At 37.9% G+C, this 15,529-nt stretch overlaps 1 protein-coding gene across 11 annotated transcripts in view; it reads right to left on the bottom strand.

Moving 5' to 3' along the window:
- ATP13A4 (ATPase 13A4) overlaps positions 1–15,529 on the bottom strand; it is a 111,600-nt gene that overhangs the window by 58,964 nt on the left and 37,107 nt on the right. For all 11 annotated transcript variants that reach the window (XR_012000408.1, XR_012000404.1, XR_012000405.1 and 8 more), the window contains 6 exons: positions 11,282–11,428; positions 6,747–6,817; positions 6,574–6,654; positions 4,789–4,858; positions 3,173–3,307; positions 728–797 (listed from right to left, as the gene is read on the bottom strand). Coding sequence is in view for 6 of the 11 variants with exons in the window: in XM_072752396.1 (XP_072608497.1) it covers positions 728–797; positions 3,173–3,307; positions 4,789–4,858; positions 6,574–6,654; positions 6,747–6,817; positions 11,282–11,428 (574 nt within the window). In the remaining 5 variants the exon portion in view is untranslated. The remainder of the gene's footprint in view (positions 1–727; positions 798–3,172; positions 3,308–4,788; positions 4,859–6,573; positions 6,655–6,746; positions 6,818–11,281; positions 11,429–15,529) is intronic.

Below are 15,529 nucleotides of genomic sequence, written 5' to 3'. Positions count from 1 at the left end.
CTACAGTTCTGTATTTTCCCATAACAAATAAAAGTGTAGTCCATGCAAAGACTTGAACCCAAATTTTCATTGAGGCATTATTTATAATATCCTAATTCTAGGAACAACCCAAATTTTTCACCAGTAGGTGAATAGATATACAAACTAGTCTATCCATATACTGGGATTCTACTCAGGAACAAAAAGGAATAGACTATTGACATACTTAACAAAATGGATGCATTTTAAAATAATTAGGAATTTGATCCCAGTAAAATCTATCCAAAATGTATTATAAAAGACACAAAAAGTCTACTGTATGATACCATTAATATAAAATTCTAAACATGCAAGTGGTTGTCTGAGGATGGGGATGGGTAGAGAGAGGTTGAGAAGGATGATTGCAAACAGGCAAAAGACAACCTTTGAGGGTAATGAGTAGTCATTATCTTTATTGTGGTGATAGTTTCATGGATAGTTACACAGATGCATATAAGTTAAAATCTATCAAATTGTACATTTTAAATATGTTCAGTTAATCAATGTCTACTTTACCTCAATAAAGTTGTTTTTTTAAAATAAAGTTTTTTTAAGGTGAAAATGTTGCACGTACCTCATTCTTTTAAGTAAATGCACAGGAGAAAAGGGTATATGAAGATGAGAGTAGTAGAAACAGTCAGAGATACAAATTTAAATGTTGTTTTGATTTCTTATGAACAACACATAGATCTAAAATAATGAGACTTACCTTTTCTCACAAATACAGAGACTGTAATGCTATTATGTGACTCAACTAGACGGTGGAGTTTTACAGATTGCTGAAAAAGAAGAACAGAAAATAGAAAAATGCTTATCTATTTGAAGATAGGTACCAGGTATTAATTCAGTAAAGTGCCGGTCTCTTTAAAGATAGAGCAGTGTCTTGTTTCCAGCTGAATACACTGACTAAAAACGAAAGACTAAGTAGCCTACCAGTCAACTGAAAAGTCATCCAACTTGCTGTGCTGCTCACCAGCAATAAGAAGTATGTGTTCTTTGATAGAAAGGAATTTCCCAGCATGCTCTGTTCACTCAAAGTAATTTTTGATAAGCATAAATTTTATGTTTAGTTATTTCAGTAAAGAACATCAAGAACTTTAATCATTCAAGATATATGTTTATACCTAAATAGCTTTGAGAACTAATAGTCATTTCAGCTTTGAGTTACACCTCATCAGAGTTCCCAATCTATAACGTCATAAAGAGTTTGGTGGTGCCTCATATTTCCTCATAGTATATGTTATTTTAACATATGAAATGCATGGGACATTGAGAGTGGATCAATAAAAAGATAGAAAAGAAAAATAAAATAAAATTATGCTAGATTTCACATTGATTAAGAAACTGTTTTGTAAGAGAACTATGCGGGTTAAAAGAACTATTAGGGTTAAAACTCCTAATCATTTAGTATATTCATTTATTTATTCCAATTTTGCCATTTAAGACAGCCCCTAAATCTCCTTGCATCAAATCATTTACAAATATGATTAATATGTCCTAAGAATGATTAATAGAATAATATAAGGTGAAAGAGTATTCTATTAACCTATTCTTTTATTCATTTTTGCTTTCACTCAACCTTTATTAAATAACCTTTATATATCAGAAACTATGCTAAGAGGTGAGGATAGAATAGTCAAAAAAAGTTCTAGCAAGGAATTTACAACCCACTGGGAAAAACACTTTCAGTCAAATAATCACAAACATAAATGTGTCATTATGATTAGTAATAAGGAAAAAGATGTGCTTTTGGAGCATATATAGCCAATGGAAGCAATAGAAATCTTTCCTAAACAAGTGACTTTGAATTAAATAGATTGTTTAAAACTTCTGAACATTATAGAGCATTTGGCCCCAGTGGATAGCATTGGGAAAGGAACCTGGATACTGGAAGAACCAAGATGGGAGGAATATTTACTTTTTATGTACACTGTTTTGTTCTATTTGAGCTTTTTAAAAATCATGTCAATATATTACTCCTTCTACTAAGAAAAAAAATAACAAATTTAAAAAGGGAATTAAAAAATATTTAAACTACCCATGGCCTTAGGATTATAGTGGTGACCTTAACAAGAGTTCTTTAATGGAGTCACAAGAGAGAAAATCAGGTCGGTATAGTGAGAAGTGAGAGGGAGATGAGGAAGGGATGAGAGTATGCATAAAGAAGTTTTGCTGTAAAAGGGAGAAGAGAGATAGAGTAGTAGCTAAAGGTAGAAGCTTGGTCAGGAGAAGGATTGTTACCTGGCTTGAGCATGTTTAACGTTGACGGAAAGGCCCTTTGGGTGGGGAGTAGAGAGATCATTCAGTGACTACAGAAGCACTCTGAGCAAGTGGGAAAGGGTACTATTGCAAACACAGGCAGAAGGCCCCTTGTCCTCTGTAATGAGTGGACTGGGCAAGAGGAAGGGAGAGATGGGTCATTTGGCAGTTGGAGAGTGGGAAATTGAGCAAATCCCTGCCTTATTGTTTCTGTCCTCTTTGTGGAACAAGTGGTGAGATTATCTGCTGAATTAGAGGAGAAGTGGAATAAAAGCAATGGAGTATCTCATGAAAGGTGAAGAGAGATTTGGTTTGAAACCTTAATTTTGAGAATGGGAGAATGCATGGATCAGGGACATACAGAAAGCTTGCCCAGATGAGGATAGCATTCATGGATTTAGAGTGTGATCAACCAGTCTGTTCTACATGACTTTTTCCCAACAGCACTTAGATTCCCTAGTGTGGGCATAAAGAAAGCCAAGTGTCAGACTTAGGCGTTGACAAGTCAGTACCAACCAAATTAAAAGAGCAAAAGAGTCATTATTAAATAGACTCTTCCACCTTCCACCCTCTTCTACCGTCTTTAAAGATACAACAATGTTAGAGCACCTACTTTTTCATTTATTCATAATTCACAGATATTTGTAAACTCTTCTCATCAGCCTGAGTAAACTAAAGGGGGAAAATTACTCAGAAGTCTAGGGATTGGGATGTGAGGGAAGGAAAAGGACTAACATTATTTAGCATCATTACTTGGGCTATATATTCACAAACTTGGTCTCATTTATTGTGGAGTGGGCAATGACTATTTCCTGATTCCTTTTTCTAACAAAATTTCAATAAAGTCACTACTGTTTCCTTTCTGCAGCCACAAGATTGGTGGGAAAAAACTCACCTCTCTGAGATCATACACCGTCAAAGCTATGGACATGATAGACATGATTATGATGGCAAAAGCATATTCCTTATAGTCTTCACTAAACCACAAACAGACACTGAAGAGTTGAAATATGTAAAATGGATTTAAAACCTGTTGGCAGGAAAACAGGAAGACAAAGGGGATATTTAGTCTTCACTTTTAGCTATTCATTGACTTGTTTGCTTTCATAAGCATCTCTGTGACACAAATTACCCCACACAATATTCTCATTATTATATTTATCCAGCAATTGCCATGTGCCAGACACTGCACTAAGCAACTTTACCTGAATTTTCTCATTTAATTTCCATAATTACCTTATTACCCAGAAGCTATTTCTTATCACTATTGCAAAGATGGAGAAGCTGAGCCTCAGATCTTGACAAACTGCTCAAGGTCACACAGCTGCAACAGTCAAGATTAGGGCTTGAGCTCAGGCAATCTGGCCCAGGAGCACTTACTTTTAATCACTGCTGCACCTTATAATTTACAAAGTAGTGTCTCATGGGTCCTCATGTAGACCATTACAAGGGTGTAGAGTATGGATATCAGGCCCAGTTTACATGTACTGGCCATCAGAAGAGTAAAATGTTCAGGTCTACAGTTAAAATGTTCTCAGTTCTGCTGTTCTACCCTAAGACACACCATCTGCCATCTTCAAAGCCATCAAAATACTTTAGATCAATGGATAAGTTGAAGACTACAATTGCTCATAAGTAGAAAGCCAAGCTGCAAGTGGGAAATTGTCACCAGAACAACTAGAACACTGTGGGAGAAAGGAGAGTCTAACTCCAATAGTCGTTAGCCTGTTTTGGTTTAAGACAGTTTGCACACTTACTCAAATACTCTGGTTGATTTTCATTTGTCTAGGATGGGAATAGTAATCCTTGCCACTGGTTAAGGAAGGAGTGCACAGAAACATTTCCTATCAGTTTCTTTTGCTCCCTATCATGCCTGAAAGAAAGCTTGCTAGAAATATTGAGAAAATAGCTTTATATAAAGCAAGTAGCAAAGTGCAGAAAAAGACCCAGAGTACAGCTGTATGGTTATAGCCTCATAGTAACCACTGCAAAATGAAAAATAAGCCCTGTGGTAGTCAAAGAAGAAAAAATAAACTCAGTAAATGATGGTCAAGTCCTTTTTTTCCCTCCCACACACACATTAAGATCAAGAGAACTAATAAGGCCAAACAGATGTTCTTTTTCCTATAATTTTAGATGCTGAGGAAATTGTATATGTTGTCCATAAGGAAAATCTTGAGTTTTTAACTTTTTAGTTATTATTTTAGTTTCACAAAGTTGAGACAGATTAAGACACATAGAATTAAAAAGGAAAGAAAGAGAAGAAATGTATGTTCATCTAGTTATAGAAGGATAAGTAGACACATGAGCATCATCTTCTACTGTATCAGGCAACGTATGCAAAAGATAGTCTCCAAGAAGAGTAGAAAATAGGTATGAAGAAACTATATTTTGTATTCTTCTGAAGTATTCCAAATTGCAGTTACTTATTAGCAATTAGCATTCTTGATAATTTGACTAGAACTAAGCTTCTTTATTCCCTACCCAGCACCAAGAGAAAGTACAGATTACCTCCTTGATGAGTAGTTTCCAAATTGGTGTGATTTCAACATCAATAGTGTTCGGCCCACATATTAGCCTCCTATAGGATAGATCATATATAAGTCAGTCATTAATAATAAAAATGACACTCATTTTTCACTCATTCAAAAAATGGTGTATTCACTTTCTCACAATCAGCATAAGTCCCCTTTGTTACATAATGTCCTCATCCTATCAAAATAACTGAGGAAGGGGAGAGTTCCCAAGGGTAAAAATAATAAACATGATCATATCGCATCTACTGAATTAGATTCTTCCTCAGGTCTAAATATTTCCCTGATGACAATTTTGGTATTTAATTGAGCCATTGTCTCATTCAAGTAGTTTCAAGGTCGGCATTCTCTCAACTCTGTCCCCAACTTTGGCTGTGTGAATGTGGGATGGAGGAATCATTACAAGAAAATCATTTTACTGCTTAGAAATGTCAGACCTACCTTCTTACTCCTTTTCAGCTCTGGGAAGCTGCAGAATTTGTTTTAATGTGAGTGAAAAGATGTTGGGATCTCAAAAATAGCTTTCATACACAGTTATACAATCCTTTAACTGAAAACCTAGAGATATGTTTCTTTGATTATGCAGATCAATGACCCTTTCTGAGTTATTTTGCTGTTGCAAACACTAGCCAGTTTCTCCGTTCCTTCTACATAGATGTTCAGATCAAATAGCTTGGCCAGGGATGCCTGGGTCGCTCAGTAGTTGAGCGTCTGCCTTTGGCTCAGGGCGTTGATCCTGGAATCTGGGGTTGAGTCCCACACTGGGCTCCCTGCAAGGAGCCTGCTTCTCTCTCTGCCTATGTCTATGTCTCTATCTCTGTCTCTCTCTGTGTATCTCTCATGAATAAATTAATAAATCTTTAAAAAAAAAAACAAATAGCTTGGCCAAATATATTAGAACAGTGTCTCTGGAACTTAACAGTGCCTTATGAACTTTAATATTCATACAGATGACTTCATGACTTGTTAATGTGAAGATTTTGATTCAACAAGGATGATGTGTGGTCTACAATTCTGCATTTCTAACAAGCAGGTGATCAACAGGCAGGTGATCAACCAAAAAGGTGATGCTGATGCAGGTCCCTTCAATTAACGGAAAAGGGGCTGGAGGAGAATGTAAGAATCATAGAAACTTAGGACCAGCAGGGCCTAATAATCCTTTACAGAATCCTTCTTCTCTTATTAACAATTAGGCAACCAAATCCCGGGTATGAGAAGTTACTTGCCCAAAACCACACAGTGAATTGTTGATAGACTCTTAAATTCAATACTGTGGCCTTCCTAAGCCTTGCTCCTCTGCCCAGGAACTGACTTGGAATCATGGAGCTGCAGGTCTCATACAATACTTTCTGCTGCTCTACAATTATTATTCAACTATGTTACCTTAGTATAATATATATTTACCGATTACAATCAAAACTGGCTCAACCTCATTATTATAACCTTGAGAAACATTGTACAGAGTAGAAAGAGAATTAAACTGGTCAGAGTATGAGACTCAGCTCTTCTTCTATCACTTCCCATCTGTGTGACCTCGTTCAAGCCATTAAACCTTTGTGAGCCTCATGCATTATATTGGGATGATAAGGATATTTTTTCTACCTCCCCCACAAGGCTGCCCTGATGAAGTGAGATAATGTATGTACATGCATTTAACAATACTGAACAGAGCATTATAAGGTTTTCTGATATTGACTGACTCTCTGTTTGGCTAATAGCAACTGTCCTTTTGAGCTGATATAGATAACAGTAGGTATAGTACCTAATCTCTTGTTCTTCTTTTGTTAGACCTGATCCAAATTTTAGGTGTATCTTGGTAGAACTGAGCCAGTCTTCCAAACACCTGAAATAATAATAATGAGAAAGACATATTTAGAAATAATGTTTTTTGAGATAAATTTCTCTCTTTTTGATGAAACTGCCAAAACAACTTACCCAATTTTTTGGAACTGTCCTTCTAAGTTGTTCCAAACATATCTTATTTTCTGCACTTTTATGCATCTCACCTGCAAAAGAAAAGTACCAAGAAAGTCTCTAGTATAATGATCAGTAAATACATAGAAGTTTAGTGGCTAAAGGAGTATCCGTGGAAGGAGCAAAGACAGAGCCCTAAAATACTTATTACGATTATCCTTCCCTAAATTACCCCAACCTTCCCTAATACACAAATGGCACTCTTTATTAGAAGTGTAACTTCAGTTAACATATATCATAGGCCTACTACTTGGATAAACATATGAATAAAACTCAGTTTCAGCATTCCACTATTTGATAACCCAACAAGGGAAGAAAGTGTTAAGCGGTCAACTCTTGTTTTCAGCTCAGGTTCTGATCTCAGGGCCCTGATCTCAGGGTTGTGAGATGGAGCCCCGAATTGAGCTCTATGCTGAGTGTGGAGTCTGCTTGAGATTTTCTTTCCCTTTCCTTCTGCCCCTCCCACTAGTGCTCATGTTGTCTCTCACTCTCATAAATAAATAAATAAATAAATAAATAAATAAATAAATAAACAAATAAATATCTTTTTAAAAAGAGAGAAAACTATACCATACAGCCAAGCATATATGTGTCAAAGAGAAATATAATAAAGTAAAATTTACAGTATTAAAATAGAGAGAGGGCAGATAACCGAAGGCATCATAAAGGAGATGATATCTGAGCTGTGGCCTTGAACGGTTGGAAGACTTTTGCTCAGATGAGAAGGGAAAATGGCATTTTAAAGAGATTATGCACAAGTTAGTTGTGCCACAAGTTAGTTGTGGGGAGGGGCAAATGAGTGGGCATTTTGACTGCAGACTGAGAATGAGGCTGGAAAGATAAATAAAGATCAGAGTGTACAGCCTTAAATGCTAGGATGAGGTATCTAGGACTTTTTCTTGTAGGCAATGGATTTGCAGAGAAAACTATAGAAGACACAATGACAAAGATTAGGCAGGCAGCAGGGTCTAGAAAACAGTGAGGAGGCTATTGCAAGAAAATGTGCTCCAGGAAGTGAGGGTCTGAGGGTGTGGGCAGTGAAAAGAAAAGGTAGGATTAAGGGTAATGGCAACTCTGCATTCTTGTTTCTGGTTTCTTTAAGCAATTTTATATGCAAATCTGAATCTCCATTAACTGGTTATCAACTAAGCACAAGGAAATACAGCAAGACTGTCATACTGTTATGGAGCAACGGTTATAATCTCATTTTGTCCATTGGAATTAATTGTGAAGCTTTAAAAAATACTAAGGTCAGGCAGCCCCGGTGGTGCAGAGGTTGAGCGTCCAAGATGTGATCCTGGAGACCCTGGATCGAGTCCCACGTCAGGCTCTCTGCATGGAGCCTTCTTCTCCCTCTGCCTGTGTCTCTGCTTCTCTCTCTCTCTATTTCTCTATGAATAAATAAATAAAATCTTAAAAAAAAATACTAATGCCTGGGTCCAGCTCCCAAGAGATTCTGATTTTATTTGTCAAGGGTGCAACCTGGCCATAAATATTCTTAAATTTTCCTCAGATAGTTCAAATGTACAGTCAAAATTAAGAAACAGTGTTTTTCCTTTTATAGCTACTCTGATAATTGTGTCCTTGAGAAATTTGAGTAAATTTCTCTATACCTTAGTTTCCCTATGAATAAACTGAGGCAACTGAGCAGATCATCTCTAATTTCCACTGCAGCTTTTCCAAGTATGTATCTATACCCATAGATAGTATGGTCCACATAATCGTTCAATTCTAGACCTGGAAAGAGCATATAGCTGAAACATCAGTAAATATTCGATACATTTTTTTAATAAATAAGTGAATGAATGCTTTGTACAACTACAAATAAAGGTTAAATTCCTAAGCGTCAAGATCTGAGTTACACTAAATGAAGCTTAACATTTTTCAATAAAGATATACGTGCACACAGGTGCACGTGCACATATACATATATACATAGTTACCTGGTAAGAGTGTTAAATGCTAGATGTTTTATTTTATAGAATTGATTTATTTCAGCAAGATAGGTTGCAAAATAACTTCAAAAAAATAAATCCTATTTTCCAATTTATTTTCAATGTATAAAATTGGAAGTGCACCGCTGCTGGGAGTGATTCTTTCTTCGCAAGCTTCAAGTTGAAGGAAGGAAAGAGGGTATGAAGGTAGTCATGGCCCATGTAGGGACCTCATGCTTCTTGCCTTACACCTGCCATCCCTGTTCAGTCCCTGCAGTTCTGCAAGCAGAGCTGGACTGTACTCATAGCTACTGCCTGTTGAGTACCTGGGGGCTTTTTATACATTCTCTCTGGTCTCTAGTCTTTTTCATCATCTTCTGGCAGGACAGAGGTTACTTTCACCTTCACTTCATCCTTGAAGTTCATTTTGATTTAATCATTTGCCCACTATCACACTTATTAAGAAGCAGGGGTTGAATCTGAACTCAAACCCATCTGGCTCCCAAAGTCCAATCTCTCAAGGGGCATGATGTTTATGCCAGTCTCAGAAGGTCTGGATAATCCCATTGTTGGCAGGTTTCAAGCTGTATAAAGTGAGGGTTGCCCCCTTTTTAATTCCATAGGTTCAAAAATCTAAGTTAGAACATTTTTAAAGGACAAGCTGTGGGAGAAAATGAGGCCCCTGCTCCATGAGGGAACCTAAATCCAAAGGACATGAAAGCACAGACTGAGACTGAGAAGCTTATAAAACATAATAGACACAGAACATCAGCAGGTGAAGGCAGCAATGATGGGGAATAAGAGGTGGCCGGTAAATTTTACCTCAGGCCAGAAAATAGAAAGTTCTATTATCTCCTGATAATTTCCTGAGGCCGTTCCTCACAGAGTGAGAAGAATGACCCCATCATACACCTTTCAAATATCCTTACATTTTCCTAGCAAGAATCATCTCAGCCTGGAGTTGCTCTGCCTCCCTCATACCCTTCAGAGGCTCTGGATACTGGTAAGAGAATATTAAGCACAAAATTTGCAGGGTCGGGGGCCGAGTTTACTTGCACATTTCCTGGAACTTCATACCAGGAAATAGTAATTAGGACATCAAGGGTATGCTGTGGGGTGACTCATCTTTCTGCTCAGAACCAGGAAGCTTGCCCCTGCCCAGGGTTCCTGTTCCTCATTTCTTGTTGGAACACATTGTGAGTGTCCTGTTTAACAGGTTAAGCACTGGGATTTAGTTTTGCATGATATCCCATGATGATCCTTAAAGTCTCCTCTTAGCCTGCGTCTGTAAACCTGACAGAGCTCCTTGCCGCATGTCTCCAAACTCTCCCTGAAAGGCCCAAATGGTTGTCATGTTGGTACTGTTGCTCTTCTGACTGTCACCATCAGTATTATCATGACTGAGCCTGTGGCACCTCCTCTAATTTCAATGAAGTTTCTGTCCTTTATGAATGTAACTCACACAGTTCACAAATCACCTTAATATCTACCTTCTCATCTTAAGTTTACAATGGCCTGAGAAACAGGCACAGAAGGAGTTACTGCTCTCATTTTATAAATAAGAAGTTCAAGGCTCAGAGAGGCAAACTCTCTAAGCCGTATGTGGTAAATGAAGATATCAAGCCTGGTGCCAGAGTTTCCATTTCAAGACCTCTGACCTTCTTTACATTTTGTTTATTTGACCATTTCTTCATCTCATTGTCTACTTATTTGTTTGATGCAATTAAAGAACCTGGAGGTCAATAATAATCTGAGGTCAGGTCCAGAAGATCAATTTGGGATGCCTACTTTTCCAGGTGAATAACCATGTGACAGATTATGCAATCTGTTAGTTGAAGGTGTTTGACCTCTTTTATTTTTGGTAGTTAAGGCAATTGGATGATAACAATGGACAATAAACTGCTCTGTAATTGACTTTTATTATTTTTAAAAACTGACCTTGAGCTCATAAAACTGAACAGCTGTCTACGCATACATAAATTTAAGAAAAAACAGTCTGTCTTATAAAATGCTTTAAATGTGAATGTTACCTAGTCATAATCTAAGTAGTACTAATTTAATATGGAGAAGAAGGAGTAACCCAAATACATTTGAATGACAGAACTCAAAATAAGATCATTTTGCAGACATAAGCAAAACCCCTGGGATGTTTCTGGGTGACTACCTCTACAGTAAGAGAAACCCTATTTCACAAATTATCATATGGGACCTGATGCTACAAAGCATTAATGGGTACTGAGCATTTGCTATGTGCCTGGTACCATATTGATCTTTGTATTCCTTAACTTACTGAATGTCATTAACGAACATTGGAGGTAGGCGTTATCATGATAATTTTATATATGAGGAAAGAGGCTCAATAGAGTTTAGTAATGGATCCAAGGCTATACAGTTTAGAAAGATGAAGCTAAGATTTGAACTTAGTTCTAACTCCAAAGTACACATTCTTTATAATGTTCTCTGCATACTGTTGAGGATTGGCATGGTGAAGGATCTAAACTTATATTTTTTGGGAAAAAGATTACATTTCTCTAGCATCAGCAGTTACCACAACTTACTTACCTTTAGGTCTGGCTTTCTGATGGCCCTATTTATGATGTACTCCTCATCTGTAATGAGAGGGTGGTCAGGAGTGACACCAGATGCGCTGTTTAATGATGACAGGTAGATCCACATTATCTTTTTCCATGAGTAAGTTTGGAATTCATCCTAAGGAAATAGACACCAAAACCTCCATGAAGTTAAAAGAAGTCATTGGGCAAAAATTCAACCTAGGATACATCATAGTAATGTAATCCTATAAACTCATGAAGTTAATAAACCTTCTACACAAAATTACATGCCCTTGAAAACTAGTAGATAAAAAGCCTTGAGGGAAAAAGCTTGTCATCATTTACTGAGGAATCTGGGTGTGAATATGAGATAATGGCACATATAATAAAACTCAAGGGTAGGGAGGTAGAGTCTCAGAAAAGAGCTAGTTATCCCCAGTATCCTCCAAGCTATGAGGCCACAGCCAGATGCAACATTTCACAGAAAAAAAAAAAAGGCAAACAGATAAGCACTCCAAAAGGTTTCTGCTGGTTTCTGAGGATGGGGAAACCAGATCAATCAAACCATCCCAGTGTTTCCAGGCTTAACCTCAATTCTACCTCTTCTGGGACAACCCCTATAACACCATCTTGCTGGGGTAGGGGGTAGGGTCTATCATTGTACTGACTCCCAAAGATCCTAACCACCCTCTCTTGTGCTCCAAATCACTTTCTGCCTTGCATTCTCTTAGTTCATCCAGACCATCTGGAAGATAGAAACCATGTTTTATTGTCCCTTATATCCTCATCCATGTGGAAAAACTGTGACCTGCCCAGTGAGACAGAATGAATGGATGTTTGACAGAATGAATGGATGGACTGCAGGTGCCCAGAGGTGACTGTCCAAAGGTTAGCATGACTAGGATTGAAGGAGGTACCTTTTTGCATAAGCCTAACTGAAGCTGCTTCCCTTGAAGTTCACTGCTGACTTCATCATAGAATAAAACCAGAGCGAGTAGAACTGGATTAAGTAACAGGTACTACAATGGTACCTCAGAGACAGACATGGCAATAACTGTGGTTATTATTTGAATGGGTAAATGCTATGTGTAAAATCCACTAGGATGACTGGAACACCTCAGGAGCTAGGAAGGATGGCAAGGGAAGTCCACCCGGGGAAACAATTTGTTGTCTAAGGAATGCAGGTCAGAGCCGGGAATTGTCTCCACCAAACCCACGTTTGCTGGGAAGAGTGTCCGAGCTGATGCTGCAAAAGGACAGAGAAGAGAAGATACACTCGTTGTTGGAGCTAATCTCTTGCATTGATTCTCCTCAAGAGAAGCCCACCTTCATGGCTTTGCTCTTTTGGCTTCCTTACCTTGGAATACACGTCCTTCTCTATTCTCTTTAAGCCTTCATATGGCTAGACTCTAACCATCTCTTAGGGGTCAGCTCAAAGTTCACGTCATAAGAACCTTTCAAATTTATCTTGGTGATCTTTCCCCTAAATCATCAGGGTACTTGAAATGTTTACCACATTCTACCTTGCTGCATTCCCCTTTACCTGTCCAACCTTATCACTCTTCTTGGACTGTGGGTAGGGACTGCATCTGATGGGTATCTGTGCTCAGCCAGACCTAACACAGCTTCTGAGAGACAGATAGAGACAGAGAGGTAGGGTGGGGGTGGGAGAAGAGAAGAAAGCAAAGCAAAGGGTGTGTGGAGGAAAAGGGGGAAGAGGAGGGAAGAGATGAAAAGGGTGGGGACAGGAGAAGAAAGGAAGGGTAAAAACAGAAATTTGAAAGTTAATGGATTAATTCTAAAAACCAATAGACTTGGCTGTTATCCTCATTTAAAAAAAAGATATTTATCTAAATCAAATCAAACCAGATTTGGATGGTGTTACCTTCAGGGCCTAAAAATGACTGAAGATGGCTAAATTTCTAATGGCTGAGCCACTGAACTGGGGGACATCTTTTAGGTACTGTGGGACAGGCAACAATTCCATAGGACATATCTTGACATTGACATAGTTTAGCATCATATAGCTTTGTCTTTGACCACTTCAAAGGCAGTGTTGCTGTAAGGGGATTTTGTTTGAATATCTAATAATAATAAAAAGTGTTAAAATTTATTTAGCACTTCTGTTCCAGATGCTCCAACAACAAGGCTCAGACCAGACCAGTCTGGTACAGGTAGCAAAGACAGGACCAAGACTTAAAGCCAGGTCTTCTCATTCCAAATCTTGGCTCCTTTCTCTTTGTTTCAACATTGCCCATGGTTTCTGTGGCTCATGTAGGATGACAATTACCCTGAAATCTGCACCATGTAACAAATAGCATCCAGTTTCTCATAATCTCTGCTCTTTTGGCATCAGAGAATCTGATTTCCAAAACCAAGCTGTTACCCTTTGGCCCTGTGTGACAGCAAACAGACCTCTAGACTATAATGTCTAAAAATGGAATGGCAAAGTAGAACACTGGAGCTTCCAAGCTCCCCCAGGTCAGTGTTAATCCAATGTAACAACTGAATGCCTTAGTCTAGGTACATATGAGACCAAAATTCATCTATATGCCTCCATCTTATTATATAAGCCGTATTATAATTAAATCAAAGGTGTTTGGATATATTTGCCTTTAACTTTATTTCTTACCATCCCCTCTACCCTCCAAGCTCTATAACCCATAATTCTATATAATGAAAAGTATAATTCCTTTTTTTTTGAGAGACAGAGAGAGAGTGCACACACACACACAAGCAGGGCAAGGCAGAGGGAACCGCACTCCAGGCTCAATCTCACTACCTGAGATTATGACCGAAACTAGAATCAAGTGTCCAGTGTCTGACACATAACCAACTGAGCTATCCAGGCAATCGATATAACACAAACTATAATTCTATGGGTTAAGTAAAGATACCGTAGTGAGATAACCATTTTTCTTAGAGTAGGTAATAACACTGACTTTTCTATTATTTATTGCTGTGTTAAACACTGTAAAATCATTCATATTTTTAAAGAAATTTACCCAACTTTTTAAGAAAAAAAAAAGGCAAGCAAAGAAATGGATGGAGAAGTGTGTCAGTATGAGATAGTCACTCTGTATTACATCATCACCTTCTCCCAGCTTTTGGTTTGATATTGTCCAACATGGAAAAAGCACAGGCCCCTTCCTTAGCAGACCTTGGTTCTGTACCATCTTGAAAATCCTTGTAAGTCTCTGAGCCTAATTTTCTGCATCTTGAAGTAGGGATGAGAATACCACATTTCATGTATGCTTGAAGGATTACATGCAATAATACATAATGCACCTGGTCTAAGGTCTGGCCTGTAGCTGAGTACAACAAATGCTCATTGGCCTACGGCTCTGTGCCTCATTTTCAACATGTTGTTCCTGAGAGCTTTCTGTAAATAAGAACTCACTTTACCTTTGAGGAAATGTGAGAGTCTCTGAGAGTCTTTCGATTTATTTTTCTTTTTGGAAAAAGAAGCAGTTTTACCTGGAAATGGCTATCCCACTTCACTCTGTTTCCCAGCTCTCTCAAGCAGTTAATGATCCATAAGAGACTTAAGTGCACCAGAGGAACTACCACTTTAAATAACTGCTTTGTAATGCAAATAATCCAAACTGTTTGCTGGGCAAATCCAGACTTTTAACACCTCAAGTCTCACTGAGCAGGCTTTACCACTTTTTTTAGCAAGAGAATTAACCAGATCAGTCCCTGAATTCTTAAAGTAGAATTTAAAATAATTCAAGAGTGCATTTCAAAGAACTGAATGTGCACAGGGGACCTTTGCTTGACCTGGACAGAAAGGTAGGGGTGGGGGAAACCTGGGCATTTTATATTTCCTGGGGCCTTGCAATTTCTGAAGTTTGAAATGCCAGGCTAACTTTTACATTTGCGCAAAGTGGGTGACCTTGCTTATCTTTGTACAACTTTTTGTAATACACATCTTATCTGTTAGAATTTTAAAGTAGTGTAATGGTCACTTTAAGTTCATGCCAATGCTGTGGCTTACCTCCTTGTGTAGGAGTTTGCTAACACAAAATGTACTTCCGAGCTTGTCTTAAGAAGAGTAACCCATTGCAAAGCTCCAAAGAGATATCAGGAGGTCAGTACTTTTCACTTGGAGATGGATACAATTGCAATGCAAAAAGCATGAACTCTTCCTAAGAAGTACTTAGAGATTTATGGATAAAGTAATAACTTATATTTCTCAGGTTCTTTCTAAAGTGCTGTGCTGCCTTTACAGACCTTTTACTTTGGCAAAATACTATTC

Source organism: Vulpes vulpes, chromosome 3, assembly GCF_048418805.1.
Source record: "Vulpes vulpes isolate BD-2025 chromosome 3, VulVul3, whole genome shotgun sequence".
NCBI lineage: Eukaryota > Metazoa > Chordata > Mammalia > Carnivora > Canidae > Vulpes > Vulpes vulpes.
The sequence above is the reverse complement of the archived record's forward strand: the minus strand, read 5'-3'. Positions and strand labels throughout refer to the sequence as shown.